At 41.0% G+C, this 23,413-nt stretch overlaps 1 protein-coding gene and 1 long non-coding RNA gene across 3 annotated transcripts in view; one reads left to right on the top strand and one right to left on the bottom strand.

Moving 5' to 3' along the window:
* The window catches only part of LOC117821434, a 61,506-nt gene that overhangs the window by 17,243 nt on the left and 20,850 nt on the right, over positions 1 to 23,413 (bottom strand). The window lies entirely within an intron of this gene.
* LOC117821433 (metabotropic glutamate receptor 7-like) overlaps positions 1 to 23,413 on the top strand; it is a 139,987-nt gene that overhangs the window by 102,437 nt on the left and 14,137 nt on the right. Inside the window, 4 exon segments of the mRNA XM_034695691.1 lie at positions 4,236 to 4,373; positions 6,215 to 6,415; positions 14,148 to 14,287; positions 19,802 to 20,737. Of these exon segments, the coding sequence (XP_034551582.1) occupies positions 4,236 to 4,373; positions 6,215 to 6,415; positions 14,148 to 14,287; positions 19,802 to 20,737 (1,415 nt within the window).

The following is a 23,413-nucleotide window of genomic DNA, read 5'->3' as shown; positions in this document are numbered from 1 at the left end:
TGTTGAGTGCAAAATAAGTTGTATTGATAGACGTTTTTTGATGGTAATAATTTGACAAATGGAGGATCACACTTATCATCATCACAGGAGCGTCTTATTCTCGAAGGCTTCACCGACGGAGGGGTGAGCATGGAGCGTCTCAATCTAGAATCTGACCACTAGATATCGCTAATTATTCCCCTTTCTACACACTGTACCTTTAAGCACTACTACCATTCCCTCTGACCTTATAAAGCCAACCTATAGTGAATGCACCAGTTAACAGTTGCCTTTTAGATTAATTTTAAAGTCATCGATCTTTACCAACCTACTAATGTTCTTTCAGTAACACACTCCTTCAACTCTCTAGCTTAACATAACTTTCTAGATAACAACAATTGGTCCCTAAAGTATGTTTACAGGCTATTTGCTAACTTTGACCAGTGTTTCATGTTAGATATGATGTATGCATTTAGACAGTTGGGGCTTGTAAGTTGAGAAAGCTGTCCATCGTATATTGAAAGAGAGGTGATGAGAGTAACAAACAGAAAAGTTGTAAGCCTTACTGCTCGATTTCACAACGTGTGTTCTGGGTGCATCTAACATTCTGGAGCCCACTCTAATCACTTGAAGCGCCGTGGGGTGTCTCAGATCTGTCCGAAATGTGTCTTTTAGCCCAATTGACACATGGACAGGAAGCCAGACAAAGGAAGCGGCATCCAGTCAATTTCAAAATAAAACACCATGTACAGACTTTTGATCATGTATCAGATCATATAGATATGATAGAATTATTGATGCTAAATACATTGTTAAAACTTCAGAACAACCACAAATCATTGATCCACATCAACAGGACTTTAAAGTCTTAACTCTGTCTGTAAGAAACACCACAACAAAGTAGAACATAATTATAAAACATTTAACACATCCAAGAAAAAAGAAAGCCTTCAACTATGTAGCGTGCTCACCCAATGTAGAAGCACAAAAATCATGGACAAGCATCCAAATGAACAACCACAACCACAGAGAGGCATAGTGCAAAAAAAATCAAAATCTTGCCATGTGAAATTGTCTCATTTTTAGTCAAAATCTCTATCCTACTTGATTTAAGATACATTAACTTAACAAGTAACATTTGAGCAAGATAGAGGGACTTGTTTTAAGACAATGCATCTTAATATCTTGTTCAGTCGAACAATCTTGAAATTATCTTGTTTTGAGTTGTAATTTAGAAGAAACAAGGTTTATTTTACATTTCATACATTTTTCAAGATGAGATCTTATTTGTAGAAGACGGATCATCTTGATTCAAGACAAACACTTTACTTGATTTAAGTAAATGCATTTTATTAGAGAATCTATCAGGAAAACAGCTCCATTGATAAAAGAAAGAAAAGAAAGAAAGAAATAAAGAAAGAAAGAAATAACAGAAACAAAGAAACAAACAAAGAAAAAAAGAAAAAAAAGAAAGAAAGAAAGAAAGCAAGAAAGAAAAGAAACAAAGAAAGAAAAGAAAGAAAAGAAACAAAGAAAGGGTGGGTTACAGTTTTCAGGCACTGTTTCTTCTAAATCAGATAAAAATATCCATCCTCAAACTACATGCACAATGAAACACCTACTTTTGAGCATAGCTGGCTTATCCTAAAAAAACTACATGACTGAATATTAGTATAAACAGCTAACTATGAGAAGGCATTATATCTCAAAATGCTCAAATTAAACTTTGTAATCTTATTTCAAGTACAAGATGGTCTTAAACCTAGAGAAGTGCTGCTATAAAACAACTCAAATTAAGGTGAAAATATCTCAAATGAAGAAGTTGACATGTAATGTCTTTGGGTAAAAATCTTTTTTTGAGTGAAAAAATACTAATTGTTAGCATTCCTGGCTTATTCTGAGACACTAAGCTTTAAAATACTGGTAAAATATTGCTTGAAATAATTTTTTAAGATCAAAGTTTTCTAAATATTACGTCTTGTTCTAGGAAATCTTACCAAGCAAATTTTCACTTGTTCTATTGGCAGATTTTTTTTGCTTATTTCAAGGTAAAGTACCTTGAAATAAGTGTTTTTTCTTGTTTTTTGAGGGTCATTTTTTCCAGTGTACCTCTTGTTAGTATGTTGTTCTCTGCATGCATTGTTGTTATCATGTTATCTTGTGGAGTCCTCATGAGATTTTGTGATCTCAGGAGTTAATAGCTGCACTACACTTCAGAAACAGCACTTGGGGGTACAGAGCCCCTATCAGATGGATCAAAATCGAGGTGCAGACAGAACGCGGTGCTCATGCTAGGTGTGGAATCAAGGTTAAAGTCAAAACTGTACACTTAAAGCTGCTAAAATGCTCCAAAGAGCCATTAGGAATGGCACTGCTTTGTGTTGTTCTCTGTGGATTCATTACCTGGAGCAACCTCTTTCACATTAAGTCTTTTCATCCATTGTTAATGTTAAAACATTGATAGGAGCAGCTTTAAAAACCACACTCAAACAAGCTAACACGCACATGGCTTGCTCTGACTTTATTTTTTTGATAGAAGCCTTAAGGAAAATCGCTCCCTTGAAAACACTTTGGAGAACATCTGTGGAATTTGATGCATTTAAAAAACATATTCAATGACATACCAGTTTTTCTCTCTTGCTTTTTCACATTGGTCCCTGTCTCATCTTTTTCTCTTTCAGCTTGCAGTTTTTTTACATAAAAAAAAAAGACTTTATACAAGCTTCAGAGCAAATCTGACCTTGTTGCTTTATCTTGCAGTTGGTTGAGCATGACCAGAGTACAGTGAGTTGTGACAAATTGATCTCTGATCTTATTGGTCTCAGCTGTACAGTTTTTTAAAAAAGGACACTAAACAACGTGCCTGACGAAAAGCTTTAATTTAGTTTATTCATATTAAAGAACTAAAGAGTTATGATTTTTTTTAAAGTTAAATTTTTTGGGGCGTTTTTGCCTTTATTGATAGGACAGCTATAGACAGACAGGAAACGTGGGGAGTAGAGTGGGGGAAGACATGCAGCAAATTGTCACGGCCGGGAATCGAACCGGCAACCTCTGCGACAAGGACTTTAGCCTCTGTATGTGGGGGATGCTTTGACCGTTAGGCCACCAGTGTCCCAAGTTATGATCTTTTATACATTTTCTCCAAAAGAAAGAGCATTAACAATTTTTTTAAAGTGCTTAGGGCTGGATTTCTCCTGAAAATGTAGCTGAAATAAGTCCACCCACTACGAAAAAAAGGAGGTAAACAAAGAAAATATACTACTGCATCTGCCAGGTCATGCACAAATTCACCACAGAAGAAGAATATTCTCTGCATGCACCATCTATTTTAAGCTCAGCCTGGCGTCACAATCCTAATAACCACTCATCATCACAATCGAGGAAGTTTTATGAAGCTTTCTTTAATTAGGGAGGTCTAACCAGGACACATGTACACTCTGGAGGCAGTGAGAATATTATTAATCCAGCATGCATCATTGATGGTCTTTGAAAATAAATTCAGCTGAGTCATTCAGCTCTGATTAGCCATTATCACCTCTACCCACGACTCAGCTGATTTAACTGGATAACAGAGTGGAGACAGAGACTGGGAGAAATTCACATTATTCTCAAGACAAAAAATTATGTCTGTGACAAAAGTTTTTTAAAAGATATATTAAAAAATCCATAAAGCACAAATCTTACAGTGAAGTTTTTCTACTAGACTGCTTCCCTGACCCACACTGTCTGGTGTAGATGCACAAAAAAAGAAACCACATTCCAGCATCCAGGGGTTTCTTTTCCTTTGTTGCAGCAATTTTTCTCTCCTCAAGCCATTGCTCGATACAAGCTCCTAAGCCCTTTTTGAAATTAGTGTTAAGCTAATACATCATGCCTTCAATCCATCGCTATTGTAATGGAGTTTATGAAGCGAGGAAAACCTGTTCGGCACCTACAAGACCTCAGAGCCTGAGGCACCAGGCTGTGGCACCCTGTTCAAGCCCTGCGTTATTTATTATGCATCCTGTTTTTAATTAATGTAATTTCCTTGATGAAAGAAGTGATTAAAACTCCATGGAGCCTTGAGAGGAAGAGGAACCACCGTGGTCAAATTTTGATGAAGTAGTGCTTGCTGGTGTGCTTAAACACCTAGCGGCCAGCACCACATCACAAGCACTGCACCCCTGCACAAGTCTCGCTTCATTTCCTACAGGTCTGAATTGGTTGATAATTGGTCCGGAACTGAGCCATTCTTCTCTCTCTTCTATTCCCAGGGTTTGATGAATACTTTACTGGGCTAACCCTGGAGAACAATCGCAGGAATGTGTGGTTTGCTGAGTTCTGGGAGGAAAACTTTGACTGCAGGCTCCTCAGTGCCTCAAAGAGAGAAGACACCAGCCGTAAATGCACAGGTACACGAGTTTCAACGTGAGCTACGTCTGAACATTTCTGTTCTACACTAATGGATGATGCATATTTCAACTCTGCTATGTCAGGTTGATGTGAACTTGACCTTTTGTTCCCATTAGAAGCAGCAGAGAGACTGTTGGGGTTTTTAATTCAACCCCTCATGTCTGCGGCGCAGTCACTGAGACTAACACCAGGTGTTTTCACCCAGCGGGTGCAGGACAGGCTGAGTTTATTATTAGAATGATAATGCACCACGTGTCCTAGTCATACTACAGTTACAGACCGTCTGCTCCTGTGGCTAATGTCCTGTAACTCTCAAATCCCATATTCCCTCTATTTCGCCTTAACCCAGTCACCTTGACAGCCCAGCTCAGCTCAGCTCAGCTCAGCCGTGATGTGAGTGCTAACGCAGCCAGAGTACTCTTTCTTTTGGTAGGAAGTCACAGGGACAATGACAAGAAAGCAATGCCAATACTGTTCATGCCTAAATTCAGCTCTACAGAGTCATTGATGGAGGCGTTTTCAACACTGATACTTATTCGTATTACCTTAACACTGCCTTCTGACAGTGTGACAAGCATAGCACTGCATGTATTGTCTTCGAGGGCGCTGCCTGTGATGTGGGATGCTGAATTAATCTTGCTTGCATACGTGATGACGGTGAAGGCAGTGTGACACAAATTAGTGTTTGCTGAGGGATTTCGTTTCATTTATAATCTCCTGTTTGGCGTCTTTTATCACGCGTCAAAGACAGAAGATGCTCATTCATCGAGTGAACCCCACAAACCCCCTGTAAGATGACAGTAAATGTTTTTTTCTTCTTCTTTCTATTCTACTGAAAACATCTCTCTCTATTCTCTTTTTTTTTACTCTCCAAGCTGAGCCGATATTTCTGAACTCGAGGCGGGAGGCTCCTGCACTCAAAGGCTGTCCATTTAGCACCCTATGCAGGGCTCTGTGAAAAGCAAAGAGGTTATGTGTGGGCTGAAAATGTATGTTAAGTTATGAGGAATGGGCTGAAATGTCAGCACAGATTGCTTTTGGCCTCCCTCAGTGTGCAAGTCTCCCACTATCTTATATGTGTCCTGTTAAGATCATACGCTCCTCCACATGTGAGCTATAAACAGCAATCACTGAGGGGATGATATTCTTTTAGTATTCAGAGTTATTTTCTTCATCATCATTTTGGTTTACTGGGAGCTGAAATGTTAAGGTAATGATGCTAATGATAATGATCATGGGGATAATTATTATTACAAGTAATAGTAGTGTTTCTGTTGTTTTGATTTGATTTTGCTCTTTGAATTGTGGGTTTCATCCACCAGGGATTTAAAAAAGCGAATTCCCTTTTTTTTTATTTCAGAAACAGGAATCCAGCAGGGCCGGTACATTATGTATTCATGCAGTGTATTAGCAGTAGAGGCTAAACCTTTACAGCAGCCCATAGTGAAAGGGCAGTACACTGGGAGGAGGATATAAAAGAGCAGAGAGCCGCCGTGGAAGAGTATGTTACTAAAGTTCATGGTGATCTTCATCACCTTGCAAATGGGACAAGTGAGGTCTGTTCTTAGCTGCCTATTACTTTTTGATACACCGCAGTAACTCTGAATTTGCTGTATTTGTCAGATACACTCTGTCTCACAGCTCATCTTAATGATTTGGGAATTTAATGTGTCTTCTTATTTTTGTGCCACATGGTCCCTCTGGGTGTAAATCCGTCAAAACCAGAACAAGCAGTAAATAGTAAACGGAGGACTGAAAATGAAGTTGGAGATTACAGGGACTTCTGAGAGGGATATCAAGTCTGATGGCTCATGGAGCTTTTTCTTTTTTCTTCCTTCAGGCCAGGAGCGCATTGGGATCGACTCCAAGTATGAGCAGGAGGGGAAGGTTCAGTTTGTGATTGACGCAGTGTACGCCATGGCCCACGCGCTGCACAACATGAACAGGGACTTGTGTCCTGATCACCTTGGCGTTTGTCCACAGATGGAAACCGCTGATGGGAAGACTCTGCTGAAGTACATACGAAACACCAGCTTTAACGGTGAGTGACGCATCATGAAAAACTGCACTCACAGAATACATCGATTAAAAAATGTTTCTAACTGTATGAGAGGAATCACTTGACACATTACAGGATTCCAGCAAATTGCAGGTTTATTTCACAGCTATTTAATAAAGAAACCAAAAAGTCAACCCACATTTTGACTTGAAAATGATGTTATTGATTTAAAATAGATTTTATTTCTCCCTCTGAAAAATTGCCCCTGAGACTCCATGGCTTTCCACCCAACATTTAACTTTGAAGCCTCCTTAAAATCAGTCTCCCATGCTGCAATATCTCATGTCAGTCGGGTCATTTCTCCTGATGTTGAAGTCAGACAAGTTAAACAGGATTACACAAATCCCAACGGCACCTGACTAAGAATTTGTACCTCGTCATAAAGTCTGACACTTTCTTTTCTATTTACAAGTCTTTAAACTTCACTGTATCCCACACGGTGTTCCCTTTAGGGTTTACTTCCAATCAGTAACCCTTGATGCTAAAAAAAAAAAACGACGCCAATGTGGAAGGGCAAGTGTCTCTACTGTTATTTCTATCCACCTTCTTGTCTCTTCTTTTGTCTTTTTTGGCACATAAAGTCATATTTACGGGACTTCATTCTGCAGATTGGCTACGTTTACATGAGACTTTTAATTCCTCTTTAATTCAGAATAAAAATGTAATCCTCTTTAAGAAGATTAAAAATGACCCTGTAAACACCTAATTCCGAATGAAAATGACCATTCCGAATTAAACTTAAATACGAAGTAAGTGGCTGGTTTATTCTGATTTTAAATCAGAATTGAATAATTTCTCGGTCATATATATGTTCATTACGTTTTAAATTAATTGTGGTCGTTCTGCTTATGCTCGTTCCCTTGTCCTGTCGAGATGACGCACATATTCCGCGCTGGCGGGCACATATTCCAGGATGGCCGCCCGAAGCAAGCGTTGGACTCGAGCCAAGACTATTTATTTATTAGGAGCCTTAGAAGAATTGGATATTATGAAAAGAGTTGATGGACGGAAGCATAAACAAGTGGACCTTTTTAAAGCTGTAGCGTCCAAGTTAATCGAGGGAGGAAAATTGTACTTATGGTGTGGCCTTCCATGTTGTAACCAAGCAGCAACCTCCGGTCTCAAACAATGAAGCCCATTCGGAAGTGTTATAAACTGCAATACATCGAGAATCCGCTTGAGGCTGTTCTGCAGAAACACCGGAAACCACATGGACATGAATGGGACAAAGGCGATCTTTGCAGGATTAATAAACATGTTTACAGCCTGGTTCAAAAAACGTCTTGGCCCTACAAAGCTAATCTCTCTATCAGCACACACTGTCCGGGGGTGAATTTTTTTCTAACGAGACAGTTCAGAAGATATTAATATTACGAAATTTTGGCCAAATAAGGACATATGTGACGTGACTCCCAGTCGGGAACACATAGCTAGGAGGCTCACACTACGTCACACACTGGTTATGTTCCGCATTTCCAATATGGCTGCCACCGTCGATTGGCTTCAAAACAGCGCTCAGGAACAGATGGGTGACGTCACAGATACTACGTCCATATTTTATACAGTCTATGGTTGTAACCGAAAATAAAAGTAGCAGGAACTGGAGTCTGTTTTCTTCTGGTAGACGTAAATACATCACTCCCGCCCCCTGTCCAATCAGAACCCTTCCCAACCCCCAGACCTCAAGCGGAATTCAATAAAGACGATTAAACGAGTTTTCCATGCAAACCTCAATTCGTAATGATTATTTCCATGTAAACGCGAAGGAGAATACTTTAATCCTGAATAATTAATTCTGAATTAAAAAACATCATGTAACCTCTATAGTCTGAGATATGAGCTACAGTCTGTTCATAGGAATGATTGGCTGTAGAGATATAGTTGACCTTAGAATTCTGTTAGTGACCAATCAGATATGGGTTTTCAACACAGTTGTGGAATAAACTTGTATAATTATAGAATGTCACACAATTACGTACTTATAGATAAACCAACCACAAACACAGTGAGGTAAAAACGTGTGATATTTTCTCTCTGTGCTTGCTTTGGGGGGTCAGCTACAATTTCAATCCAATTTCAAAAAACATTTTCTGTCTCTCTGAAATATTTGTAGCCAATATGACTTATTACGGGTCTGCCAGTGCTTGAACCTCTACATTATTCAGCCCTGCACAGAGAGGGATGTGGAAGATACTTAACAATTAATGACAAATAGCTATTAAGGACAACTGCTCTGATATGCAAAAGGGGGAGGGGTGGAAGAGAGCCAAATGGGAGCAGAGTTTAAAACAAGCGGAACCTTTGTCAGTACGAATGTGCTGGCATGTATGTCAGCCAGTGATCGTTCTCCGCTCCTCTGAAGTACATTGAGTCGTCACAAAGTGTTCCAGATAAGATTCAGCTCTTTTAAGGAAGGAATCATCCTAATCTGCTCACAAAACTGTCCTACTTTCAGACGTGGATCCAGCTCATTGTCTTTCAAATACCGCTCCACTGTGATGCTTTAGACGCGGGGGGAAATGTACTAGTGTGTACTTTACTGGGATAGTTGTTTTGTTCTAACAACCTGTTTTTCTTTCAGATGTTGATTCACTTCAGCACACATTTCCAACTAAATATAAACCACAGTGTTACACAGACTGAATAATGAAGTCACATAGACACAATACATAAAGTCTCAAAAATGTTATGACTAGCATTTAAAATGATTCTGTCTGTCCCAAACTTTGAGTACAGCTTTAACGCTAAAGATTATTCATGAGGGAGGGATGGGATGGATTTTCTTCACTTATACGAGACTAAATATCAATTTAGGCTTTTCAATTGTCCTGTAAGGTGATCTGTTTGGTTCTACCCAACCTTAATCAAGTGATACATTGAATTAATTCTATTCAAAAATTGTTTTTCAGGGCGTCTGTTAAGCTAGTCCTCAAAATAGGCGACCCTAGTTCTGATTCCAAGCCTTGGCTCTCTACTGCATGTCATCCCTCACTCTCTGTTCCCATTTTCCTATTCTGCCCTCTGTCTTTTCTCAATCTGTGTCACATCTGTCATGAAACAACTCCACAGTAAAATGGTAAGGGCTTTCCCTTCCCTTCCATTCCCTTTCAGTTCATCATACATGTGGATAGAATTTAGCGCCATCAGGATGAGAGTGCACAGCTCTGGAGATACAAAGAGCTGAAGAACTTTGTGAGCATTTTGCAGCTGAGTTTTTTTTAGCACAATATGCTTTGTGAATTAGACCTTTAGACAGAGCAGACAGCGGAGGCAAATGATGCACAATTCTTGGTGTATTTAGCAGCTGCAATCAATTTTTTGTGAATTTCCGCCCTCGGCACTTATTGATCAGTTTGGTAATACACTGATTGTGTTTTACAGGACCAATAATTCTTCCAATTTACTAGTGTCCGAAACTGTATAAAAATAAACTGTCAGTGAACTTAGGGCTACAGCTGCCTGCCTATCTTTAACACTGTCGCTATGGCAGCAATGCAGAGTTCCAGCAGGCAAGAAGCCTTCAGATTTTAAGGTGGCACTAAAGAAACTCCAATCTCCTCAGCAGTGCTCAGATGCCAAGGAGACCTTAACTAGGTGCAGATTCATGCATGGGATTGACAATCTGCTGTCCAATCTCGAAAACCATCTGGGTCTGAGCTCATTTTGGATGTTCCAGCCTCCGGAAAACATTTAGCTCAGTGTGACACCGGCAGTGAAAGAGGTTCATTTCACCTGGGTCTAAAATAGGATGTGCACCTTCTCCATTTCCACAGCCTCTTTCAGTCCAGCTATTATATTCTCAAACCTTTCTACTGTTGTGGCTTAGGCATATCTCTCTGCCCCTTATTGCATTTAGACTGGAACCATGCACATTATCCTGTGTATGTGCCGCCGCTAATGTATGTTTGAGAGCGAAGGAGTGTAAGCCTCCTTTGTTGATCTCCCCACTGTGCCCGAGTCACAGAGCTGAAGAGTGAGAGGCAGAGGAAAAAAAAGGAGAGAATAATGATGCGGAGGAAACACAGCAGTGGATCCCCAGTCCACCCACACTGCTCAGCACAGCACAGCAGCACTGCACTTTTGTCATGTCTTAGTTCAGAGGCACATGCAAATGCATAAATCTTTCATCTTAGACAGCACTCGCACCGAGGAGTCTACACAGAGCATTTTGTTCCCTTGAAAATATCAGGCAATAAGAAATACAAAGGAATTCCTAATGCTTTTTTATCTGCGCACACAGAAACGCTGCTTAATTATTTGCTCTAAAGCTGAAGAGCGCCAAGTGCCCAATCACTCACGTCACTTTGCTGAACGACTTCTGTGTTTGTTTATTTGTGCCTGTTTTTGCCGGGGCGGTGCGGTAAGAATGGTAACCCTGTCACAGCATTTGCTCACAGGAGTCAATACCCTGTCAACATCTTTATACACTGTGTCAACAAGTCTACTGTCTGTTTGGTGGAAGCAGAAGTGACAGGACGGTGACTGCCACCCACCGATCTTTATTCTGGTTTTCAGAGTGGGAGAGATCTCACTATGAGCTTCACATGTAGGATGGAATTCAATCTGAACAGCCGTCATGCTTTATTTTCTGCACCGACACATCAAAGACCTAAGGGCCTGATCTACTGAGATCCCAAATAACGAGCGCTAAATTGCGTGTGCAAACAAAACAATTGCACATGTTATTTAGGGGCGTGTTGCGGGTGATCTACTATGATTGCATGCGCAATTTATAACAGATGCAAAAGTGGTGCAGGCCGCCCTTAAATGAGGATTTTGCATTTGCTACTGGCTGTCATCATGGAGAGTTTGGGAGAGCAGAGTGGCCACAAATGAAAAATGAAGTTTGAAGCCATGGAGTTGGAGGTCTTGGTGGAGGGCACAAATAAACACACTGGTGAACTCCAGCAGAGACATCTCAGCGTTGCCAGAAGAAACCCGATTTGGAAGAATGAAAAAAAAAAGTGATTTCATTATTTGAAAAGTGTTTTTGTAAGTTGTCCGTCATGACCTCAAAAAAAATAAAAATCTCTTTTTTCTTAAATGAAGAATCTTCATCAGAATCTTCATCAGAATCCGCTTTATTGGCCAGGTATTCTTGAACACACAAGGAATTTGACTTTGGTAAACTGTGCTCTCTTTGTACAAGGCATAAGAATAAGACATACAAATAAGAATAAAAATATGATAACAATAACATCAGCTAAAAATTCAAAAGTAGGCATGACTAATATGTGCAAACTAAAATAATATGATAATAGTGCAGTGGTGAGTAGCAGAGGTAGAATCTTCATCAGATGTCTGACATTCCCTGCAGCACTCCTCAAATCAGCTCAGACCAGAAAATACCTTGTTGTGATTGTTATGATGACATTGATCGGGAGTTTCTGCAGCAACAAAGAAAACAGACGGATGGGTTACAGGCCATTGCACAGGAGGTGAGAGCTGTGTCCAATGTTGTGCGTGGTCCGCCGTGACACTCGGGCCATCGGTGCGCACACAAGGCAGCTGGTCAGTGCTGTGTCTGGGCTGACAATGGCCTTCAATGCCCTGGCAACAGTTGGGAGTTCATACAGTGACAGTGGTCCTTCAACTGAACCGCCGCCGAATGAAGAGGGAGGGGAGAGCACAGGAGATGAACGTTCATTACGCACGGGTTGACACTGGGAGATGCCGGCACTGACTGCGATGGTGCGCTGGAATGATCCAGCCGCAAGAAAATACAGTGTTGCAAGTAGCTCAAAAATGGCATTGCTGGATAGTCTCTGCTATCTTTATTTCTGACAGTCCAAATATGTTGACACCCGCACAGAGATTATCTCTCTCCGTTGTCTGTCATTGCATTTATGCCTCCTTCTCGCCACAATGACTGCAGCCACTAGCTGTGCTAGTTTGCACCTGCCTTTCAAACATGCTAAATATAGACGCAAAAACACAGACTGCAAACGGTTGCAGGTTTGATAAATCACATTGCGGATGCTAAATGATTACATTTGCATCTCCTCGTATTTTGCGCGTTCTGATAATCTGCATGTATTCTACATATTCATGACGGCAAACACACTAAATGGATTGCGCGTGCCATTTTGCTCATTTAACAGACGCAATCCTCGGTGCTCCGGTTAGTACATCAGCTTTGCGGGCCCTAAGTGTTTTACTTCAAAACAGAAAGGGTAATGGGTCGAATGCCTCCAGATGCACCATTTTTTGTTAAGTGAATGTGGACCATAAGTGCCGGGTTAGCAGATAGGAAGGGAAAATGACTTGCATCAACATGGAAATAACCTCTTTAGGTCTTATATACTGACATCTGTTATTTAAAATGGTGCCAAAGATTCAAACACAAATCTATGGGAGCTTGTAAACAGTATTTTATTTGAACTGCCCTCTATCCTGTCACCTGAAATGGGCTTTTCATCCTGCAACTTCTGCCTTGCTTGTGTTACAAGAGGCCCTTGGCTGGAAACTTTTGTAAAATGGTCAATGACAAATGTCCTTGGAAAAAAAAAAACATCAGAGAGAGAAAATTCCCTTCTGGCTAGAAACCAAGGAAAAGGTGCTGTGGCCTTCAGTCCAAAAGCCACAAGCTCTGTCTGTTCCAGATTCAAAAACCAACATGTTCCCAAAAGTGTTCTGGACTTATGCTCTTGGTCCTTTCTCTACACTTTTTATAGCCAGAGCTATTACAGTTCTTAATTCCCATGCCAGGTGTCATCAGACTCCCCCCGTCCCATTTCAGAAATGGTATCTCCATTTGTGCTTATGAGCTCACAATATGTAGTGCCAAGGTGAATAGACTAGTTGTACAATGCAGCAGTTTTTGTTCTCTCCCTCGGCATTGTGGGATGGTACAAATGACCTCATCAACAATGCAGCCCTGATGTATAAAATAAAGCAACAACCGCTTTTTCCCATTAATGCCAGTCAACATTCGCTTCAGTCTGGGAGATCTGATGGTGACTGACATCTGCATTAACACACTTCCTCATCCACACCCACACACACACACACTCTGCAGTCTGAAATAATTGAGTGATGCGCACACAAACACTAATGCACAGACACCTGACAGGCTCTGCAAAAGACACATTTTATGTTTCAGGTGTCCATGCGCAGTCCTCTCTGAGCTAATTAGTGAAATCTTCAGGGCTCTGCTTGACTCAGGCTGCTACACACTGAGAGCAGATGGGGACCGTATGATGCTTTGGCTGACCTGTGTATCCTCCCTATATGTCCCATTGTTGCCAACTGTGTGACTGAAATGCATTTCCAACACAAGGAATGCTGTGTGCATTTGAAATAGAAGTCCATCTCTAATATGAGCACACACAGCTGAGAGGCCAACCATGCTTTGCATGTGTAAATGTGTTCTCCCGCAGTCTCTCTTGTGCAGCTGTTATGGTGCATAGGTATCAGAAGGGGAAGTGCTATATTGGTCAGTAGGGAGCTAGCATCCCTGTCTGTTGTTATCATAAAGGTGCAACATATAGGTCAGTGTCTTTGGAGGTTTTACTGGGAGGAACAGGCGTTATTTTCCTTTGTGTGGTCCATTTTGGTCACAGCACAGAGAGAGGGGACAGGTCAAAAGTTCATGTTTGTCTTCTGAAAAAAAAGATGCTGCACACTGCACAACAAACCAGGGCCTATCATTCCCCTTACCCGCTGTTCTGTTGCTTCATTTTCTCTCTCTCTTTCTCTCTCTCTCTCTGCACAGGCAGCGCCGGCACCTCTGTTGTGTTTAACAAAAACGGTGATGCTCCAGGACGCTATGACCTGTTCCAGTTCCAGATGACCAACTCCTCCACCCCAGAGTATAAGGTGGTGGGACAGTGGGTGGAGACGCTCCAGCTCAGGGTATGATGCTTTACTCCACAATGCCAACACAGGAGATACTCACAGGTTGTCAAATGTTGATTAAATGCTTGTATTTAAACAGAATGTGTAGGCTCAGCATTGCTAAAAAAATTACAAGCATAAATACTGTGTTTAGCAAAATTGAAATCTCTAGTGTGACAGAGGGGGCACGTTATTTGCATCTCAAATATGCAGAGAGCTTAGGTGTAGATGCGTTTTACTTTCAGTTTAATTTATGTGTTTTAGGCTGAAAAAATGAATCCGTCTGCGCAATTTAGCAAGAAAAAGGAAGTGCTTGTCTTTAACTGGAAGATAAATGCTCCAAATTCTTCAGGTGTTATATTGCCCTCCAACAATAAATGGAGAGACATTTTTAAAAGAAACAAACACATTTCAGTTGAGGTGCTGCATACTAATGCTAGCCGAATGTTAAACATATTCCAAAGTCCTGGAGGAAATCACTTTAGACTTCATTAAATAAGACAAATGTTTAATTAAAAGATGTGTTTGTCAAAGGTGATCAAATTTCCAAACAGCTGCTTTCAAGAGGAGAAAACAACATGCAATTACGCTGACAGGGGAAGTTTAAATCAGCCTGTGAAAGGGGATAAATGTGGTAATTGAAGTCTGCCAGATTTTGATGGCTATCAAAAAGTGGTTTGATATGTTTCTACCGTCTAATAAGCCTTAAATAAAAATGAGGGCTTCATTTGAGAGTTGAAAAGTAGAAGGTTGAAAGAAAAACAGACAATGATCCATTGTTAGAGATGACTCCTCTCCCACTGCACAGGTTGGAGGACTGACGGTGGAAGAGAGTGGGAGGAGGAGGAAGAACATGTTTTTAACCCCGAGTGTCAGACCGCCCGTGTGTGCGTGTGGTTGTGTGGTTGTGTGGTTTTGTGCGTGTGTTCAGCGTTTGGCAGCAGGAGAGATACTGAGAAAGTTGATGTTGTTGGAAACTGACACTTAGATACACATTTCTCATGGTGCTCCTGCTTCTCTGTGGCTTCACTGCAGGTTATACTGTACATGATGAAACTCTAAATCTATGATCACATTTTTGTAATTTAAGGTACACCTGGGAGAGGTGTATAAATCACATAAAGGCTCAAAGTTTCCTTTGCCTGAAAGCTGAGGATTTAATAAGAACATTTTGGAAAATGTAATTTCTTTTTTTTGCATATCCAAAATAGAGAAGAATCTATGATGTGGAAACGTGGATGAGGCATTTTTCATTTCATGGGAGTCTTAAATAACTTAAAATTCTGCTAAAAAAATCTGTTCAATATGCATGTTGAGTGCAGGGCTGCTGAGCTGCTTTTTTTAAGTGCAGGTATTGGATTGTAGCCACTGTAATAGATCTCACTGTCACAGCACAAGAATGGGCTGTGTGTGATTCATGTGGACAATAAAGAAACTGGTGTTTTGTCAAGGAAGACATGGTTTGAAATTGCACATACTGTATGATAGGATGAAACCTGAGCTGAAAGGCCTGAGTATTTTCTGTAACTCAGATTCCAAAAGAAGAAAAAAAACACACATGACATTAACATACAGATGAGTGAACATTTGCATAATGGTTCTCGAGATCACAAGAATTAAACTCAACCCAATGGATCTGATAGCGCAGGTGGATAAACGTCTGCTGCTGGAGATTTGTGCTTCACTCTGTTTTAGTGTGATTACAAAGCAAGCACTGCTACAATGCAATTATACCCCGATGCAGTAGCTATAACTTTGTTCAGCAAAACATAAAGAGCATCATAATTTAAAGGTTATACTGGAATAAGCATCCGTTTTTCACACTTTGCGATCACAGATAAAGAAGTACAACGTTACGCTGTTCCAGCTCACAGAAACTCAAATTAACTGTAAAATTAACAACTAAAGCAAAACACCCGACTGTGGCAGCCGTACAAGTCCGAGGTGTCAAAAATCTCTCTGGTCTCCATGGCAACAGAGCTGTTGGTCTCATTACTGTTTCCACACTGTGTGTAATCGGGAGGTTTTCCAGAGAGCACCATTCATTGTCCAAATAACAAATGGCACCTTCATGCCCCCAGATAAATGGCACCTGATAATCTATCCAGACACCGCAGTAACAACGCATTTGTCATACAGGTACACACATCCCAAACACACCACAGATGTGACTGTGTGTGTGTGTGTGTGTGTGTGTGTGTGTGTGTGTGTGTGTGTGTGTGTGTGTGTGTGTGTGTGTGTGTGTGTGTGTGTGTGTGTGTGTGTGTGTGTGTGTGTGAGTGAGTGCTGTGAAGGTGCAGCAGCTCTGTATCTGCAATCATCGGCAGTTGCTACATCTGCCAGAGGTGATGCGGTTTCTATCCTTAGCCGGACTCGTGTTGAATGTGACAGAATTTGTCCCAGGTGGAGTTTTTTTATCGGCTAGAATTCAAATTGAGAAGCGTCATGAGTTGGGAGAGTGAGCAGTTGATGTTTAATATTTGCTTACATTGGTTTAAAATCCATTTCACACTGCAGAAATGGGAAGAATTATAGAGCATTTTGAAGAAATATTTTGACATTTTGGGGAGTGGGCTGATTCACTTGCTTGCCAAGAGCTAATTCAGAATATTATTACCGCTGTCATGTCTGTACACTTAATATGAAGCTGCAGCCAGAAAAAAACTTAGCAAAGCTTTGCATAAACCCACCTACTATATCACTAATTTATCACTCACTAATTAACGTATTGTATCATGATTCCTTTAATCCTTGAAACACTGAAGTTTGGTAGTGACAAGGAAGTTAATGAGCAGGAGGACTTTGTTCTTTAGATAATTTTCTTTTGACATAATGTTTTGTTCTCATGGCTGATTCTGGAGCAGGATTAGACAGGAAAACTCTACAAGCTGTGCTTTGCAAGTAAAGGATCAAAATGTCTATGAACAGGATCTAATATTTTGCATCCCGGGGTGTGCATTCTTTAGAGTTACAAAGTTACACCTTGTTACACCTTGTGAATATTAAGTTATTTGGATATTTACTAGGACACCAGAGCACACATCATGACACCAGGGCTGTGATAAGCAGTGGTGGACAAAGTAAACAGCTTCATTAATTAAGTCAAAGTATAGATACTCCAGGTCAAATATTACTCCAATACAAGTGAAAGTTGTTCTGTCAAATTATTACTTTAGTTAAAGTCCTGAAGTACTTGCTTTTAAAAATACTTAAGTATTCAAAGTGCTTCTTAAAGAATATCAAAACTTTGTTTTTTTCACAAAGCATGTCAAGAATACATAGGAGTACATTCTGTTACATTATGTTTATTTAGAAACCATTACTTGAAATCTCTAAAAACTATACCATGGAATAAAAACAGCAACTAAGTTACTCCAAGCACAGACAACTTAGTCTGAAATGTTCATCTGGAATGAAACAAATGTTATGTAGCTCAAGACGCTTTCTCAGGTTGGACAGTGAATGTTTGTATGTTTGTGCAGAGTGTGAAACGGAGAACATTTCGAAAGATATGTATCATTCTTCATTTCAAAAACCTCTAACACGGGCTGAAGATATGGACATGGGTGCTCATGTGGAGAATTATAGCCATCATTACCACCTCTAACCAACTCATCACTCTGCATCCTGCAAAAATGTATCTTGAACGAAGAAAATAGAATCTTTATTTGAAGTGTTGCAGAATGATACAGGAGCGGTCAGTGACATGACAAGAGCAATGCAATATGGAAGTCATGAGTTGTGGGGGAGACAAAAAAGAGACTAAAAGGAACTAACGACATATTGGAATATCATATGTTTATGAAATCAAAAGGCTGTGTGTGTATGTGTGTGAGTGTGTGTGTGTGTGTTTTTGTATGTGCATGTCTTTATCTGTTCAAGGGCAGAAAACAGAAGAGTGGTTTGAGGGTAAAGAAAAGAGATTTTAAAAAAAGATCTTTATTCCATTCATCTGCTTCCACAACAAATGCCTGTTTTGGCAAGAGCCACATCTTGATGACAGTGGGTGATGGTGCTTCTGAGAAACGCAGTCTTCATCTTAGAAAAACACTTCAGATTTGTTCAACGAGATCACCAGGGTCAACACAATGAAAACCCATTACAGTGCCTTTAAATGTGACCCATGCACTGAATGTTAATAACTGACATGTCTGCATATTTGAGGTCTTTCAAGCACATTGAACATATCTCTAACTCCTCAAAGGTAATTTTCAACTGTTGCATGTTTTCAAATAACCGTCTTAATTCCCTGCCTTGGATGACACATTGCTGTTTCTTAACACATTACTGCCACCTGTAGATTGGCAGAACAGTGTGAAACCAGGTGCATATGAGTCACTGTGAATTAAAAAAACACAAGACAAACAAAACAGGGACACACTCAGCGGTCATAAAGGAGAGTGCTGCATTAAGCTATTTAAAGCCAGAGCTTTACAAGCTACATTTAGGTCTTGAATTCAGTTCACATGAAAACACAATGCACTAAAGTTATCACTTCAATTAATTTCTGTTTATTTCCAATATATATTTTTACACTAAGCCATTCTGTTTTACTGTAGGCTGTTAAATAATAACTGTCTCAAAGTGCCTCTTTAAATCTTTCACATTAAAGCAGTTTGAGAAGACAATACAAAATTATTTTAACAATCATACCACAGGATAGTTTTCAGTGTTTTTCTCCTCTTTTTGTTTGTATGACTCCAATCGATTTATTTTGGTTAGTTGGCTGTTATGGCCGTGAAACTAAACCATGTTGCAGCATCTTTAATCTTTTTTTGCTTTTAAAGGCACGGATCAGTACACTTTCAGAAGAAATCAAAAGATCAGCTCAAAGAATTATGAGAGCCTTTTTTTTCACACCCTCACAAACTATGTAAAGCTCTAAAAAATTCAATTTCTTCATCCCTTTTTAAGGCAAACTTGTAAGTTGGGTCTATAGTTTAAACTTAAATAATGAAATACTGTGGGGATTTTTGAATTGGTCTCAGATAGTTCCACAGTGGGTCTGTGCACTGCAGTTTTCATTTTGATGACAAGATCATAAATAGAAATAGCTCTGCAAAGCCTAAAAGAGGTGTTTTGCAATTCCAAATCCCATTCTCCTTCCTTATCATCACATATTTCATACCTCACTGGCTCCTGTATTAAAACATAATGTCTTTTTGCATTTCACATTGCTTTATTTTTTCACTGAACAAAGGTAAGCTTTGTTGCCATGGTGATTTCAATTATTTTCAAGTATTAGAAAAGGCAATCCCTCAAAGAAATTTGAGAAAAGGTGTTTTACGATATTAGGTTAACTGTTTCTTTTTTTCAAAATGCATTAAGATTGTTTCCCCTGCTTGCAAAGATTGCCTTTGTCTTTGTATTTGAAAACAACGGCGTGAATGGTGGTGGGTTGATAAGTTCTTATAAGTCAGAAAAGGGAATACACATTCAGTCTTCTTCATTATTAACATGTTTGCTCATAATCAGTGGCTTTATCGGTCTGCTAACCCTCTCTTTCTGTGCTGTGTGTCATTTCTCTCCCAGCTGGAGGAGCTTCAGTGGCCAGATGGGGAGCAGGAGGTGCCTATCTCTGTGTGCAGCCTGCCCTGCAAAACTGGCGAGAGGAAGAAGAGGGTAAAGGGCATGCCGTGCTGCTGGCACTGTGAGCTCTGCGATGGCTACCAGTACCAGTACGACGAGACTTCCTGCAGACTGTGTGCCTACAACATGAGGCCCAACCCCAACAGAACCGCCTGCCAGCCCATCCCTATTGTCAAGCTCGAGTGGCACTCTCCTTGGGCTATCATCCCCGTTTTCCTCGCCATGCTTGGCATCATCGCCACCATCTTCGTCATGGCGACTTTCATACGCTACAATGACACACCCATCGTGCGAGCATCGGGCCGAGAGCTGAGCTACGTGCTGCTCACTGGCATCTTCCTGTGTTACATCATCACCTTCCTCATGATTGCCAAGCCTGACGTAGCTGTGTGCGCCTTCAGGCGGATCTTCCTGGGCCTGGGCATGTGCATCAGCTACGCTGCATTGCTTACAAAAACCAACCGTATCTACCGGATCTTCGAACAAGGCAAGCAGACAGTCACGGCCCCACGCTTTATCAGCCCCACCTCCCAGATCGCCATTACCTCCAGTCTGATCTGCGTACAGCTGCTGGGTGTGCTGGTGTGGTTTGCCGTTGACCCTCCGAACACCATTGTCGACTATGATGAGCAGAAAACCATTAACCCCAAACTGGCCCGTGGCGTCTTGAAGTGTGACATCACAGACCTGCAGATAATCTGCTCGCTGGGCTACAGCATCTTGTTGATGGTGACCTGCACCATCTACGCCATCAAGACAAGGGATGTACCAGAAGACTTCAATGAGGCCAAACCCATTGGCTTCACTATGTACACCACTTGCATAGTCTGGCTGGCCTTCATCCCGATTTTCTTTGGCACGGCCCAGTCGGCAGAGAAGGTGAGTCATTCCTCTCTCTTTTGCTCTGTCAGTCTTTGTCACCACCCCTCTCTTTGTCTGCCTCTCTCCCTTCTCTCATAATGTCCCTTTTATTCCTCCAGCCCTGTTTTTATCTTGTCCAAACACATGCAAAAATGCACATTAGCACTAACACAAATAAACACAAACATTACACAAAGGGAGCACACACACTGTAACCCAATATTTAGTGATTGTATAAGTTCTGAGTTTATTTTCTTTTGATGTTATATTCACACGGCTTGGATGTGTTTGGAAACCCAGACTCGACCACCTCAGACAGAACTAGGCGTATAAAGGCGGGGGAAGGAGTGATGTTAAGCACCAGAATCCTAAAATGCCTGAGACATGGCAGGATGGGGGTGCTGGCAGCTCCAGATGCCATTATCTTAGCCTTCACGCCTAAGGCTCAACATATACCATCATGCCTTGTTCTGGGGAGGGAAACAAGCAGGTTGTGGAGGTGGAGGATGAGGAGGGTGAGGAGCTAGAGGAGGAGGAAGGCAGGGAGAAATAGGGGGGGTAAATAGAAGTTTGATTCAACACATTCCATCTCTTGACAGCGGCGCTCTCCTCAACAAAGCATTTGACATTGGCTGCTACTGGAGTTGATTGAGAATCTGACATTTTGACCTGATGTGCTCGTCATTGCTTATCTGGCCGGTACCAAGTAGAATACAGATGCATTCATCTGCTGAGCTCATGAGCTGCCGCGTGCTGCCTGGCAGGCCGCGCGCACGAGACGGAGTAAGGGGGGAAGTTTTCCGCTGACAGAATATCGATGCTGACAGGAAAATGTTACTCCTAACCTTTTGAGAGGCACACCGTTCAATATCCTCCCTCCTAAGCTAGCGCATGAGATGGATCAGAAACTGATTTTCCTCATCTCAATTTGCTGCTGATTTCATAGATGAATTACACCCTCAGCAGCGATTAGGAGTTCATTATGCTACTCGCGGCGACTGGCGAGGCAGTAATGTGTTTATCTTTCCCCTTTATGCAGTTAACTCTTTCTTCACACTCGCTCCTGACTCACACTCACCTCCAGTTCACACCACAGTCTCCTGGCCTGGTAATGGCCTCAATGGGTGCGTTTCTGCTTACTCCCTAGCCACTGGGAGGTGAAAAGTGGCTTTGCATGTCTTGATAACATCCTCTGCAAAGTGTAGTTAGTGGGAAGTGAAGGTATCTCCTCATTATTCAAGCTCACTTAGAAGAAGTTCTCTGTAAAACATGTTTCTACCAGAGCTGTTTTTATTTGCATTGCGCACACATTGCATAAAAAATACTATCAATAGGTGATGAGAGGGATGCAGTTTGTGTGGAGAATAGATGTTCCTAAGCAACTGCTCTCTAAGATGATAAAATAGAAATGTAAAGTCTGACTAGCTTATTGTCTGAACACTCAGAAAACAGTTTAAGCTCCTGTGAGGCTCTTTCAGTTTGTCTTGCTTCTGGCGCCCCCTGTGGACAAAGTGGTACCTCTTATTTTTTTTAAGTCATAGATTGTAACAAAAAATCTCAACCTGCTTTGTTTTGACAGTCAAATGTTTGACATATTGAAAATGTTAACAATGGCTGTTTCACCAGTTAATCACTTCAGCTGACACCACAGACTATAAAAAACGGACGTGGTATCCATGATGTCACCCATCTGTTCCTGAGCGCTGTCTTGAAGTCAATCATTGGCGGCAGCCATATTGGTAATGCTGAACTTAACCAAATTTAGTGTGAGGTAAAGAGGCAGGGTTTGAGCCTCCTAGCCAACAGCTATGTGTTCTCATCTGTCAGTCAAGTCAGGCATGTCCTTAAATGGGCAAAACTCGTAATCTTAATATCTTCTGAGCCGTCGTGTTAGAAAAAAATTCACCGCCATACAGTGTGTGCCGTAAGAGAAATTATCTACACAGAGCCAAGCCGTTTTTTTAACCAGGCTGTAAACATGTTTATTTCTGCTGTAAAGATCGTCTTTCTTGAATGGGTGTGTATGTGGTTTCCGGTGTTTCTGCAGCCAGCCTCAAGCGGACACTCGATGAACTGCAGTTTATAACACTTCCACATGGGCTTCATATTTTGAGACCGGAGGTTGCCGCTTGGCTGACGCTTAACCCCCACCAGTGTTATTAGATATTGAAAATAACTACATAGAAGTATTCAGTCTTTTTGCTGAAAGTCTGGGGCGCTTTTGTAGTTCGTATAAAATCATCAGTTGTCATTTCAGTCTGTTTTGTAACCAGCTAAAAACTCCTCACAGGACCTTTAAACGCCGCTGAAATTTGTGGCTCTCTGCAACACACATTGTGAATGTGTCGCATTTATCCACAAAACATGACTCAATAAAACAAATAACTGAAGAAAAGACACACACACACACACACACACACACACACACACACACACACACACACACACACACACACAATGTGGTCCTTACTTGACTGACAAAACACTTTCAGTGAAATCAACATGTCAACACGCTCTGATGAAAGTAGACCTCAGTCTAGTTCTATGACATCCAGCAGCAAGTAAAGAATCCTCTCATGCAGTACAGATGTAGCCGTCACACAGACGTAGCGACATGCAAGCCGGTGTTTTGATTTAAGAAGTTACCCTGTTAACTGGTGACTTCCAGCAAATGCGTCTGTGGTTGTCATTGTT

The sequence above is a fragment of the Notolabrus celidotus genome, chromosome 11 (assembly GCF_009762535.1).
Source record: "Notolabrus celidotus isolate fNotCel1 chromosome 11, fNotCel1.pri, whole genome shotgun sequence".
Classification (NCBI taxonomy): Eukaryota; Metazoa; Chordata; class Actinopteri; order Labriformes; family Labridae; genus Notolabrus; species Notolabrus celidotus.
The sequence above is the reverse complement of the archived record's forward strand: the minus strand, read 5'-3'. Positions and strand labels throughout refer to the sequence as shown.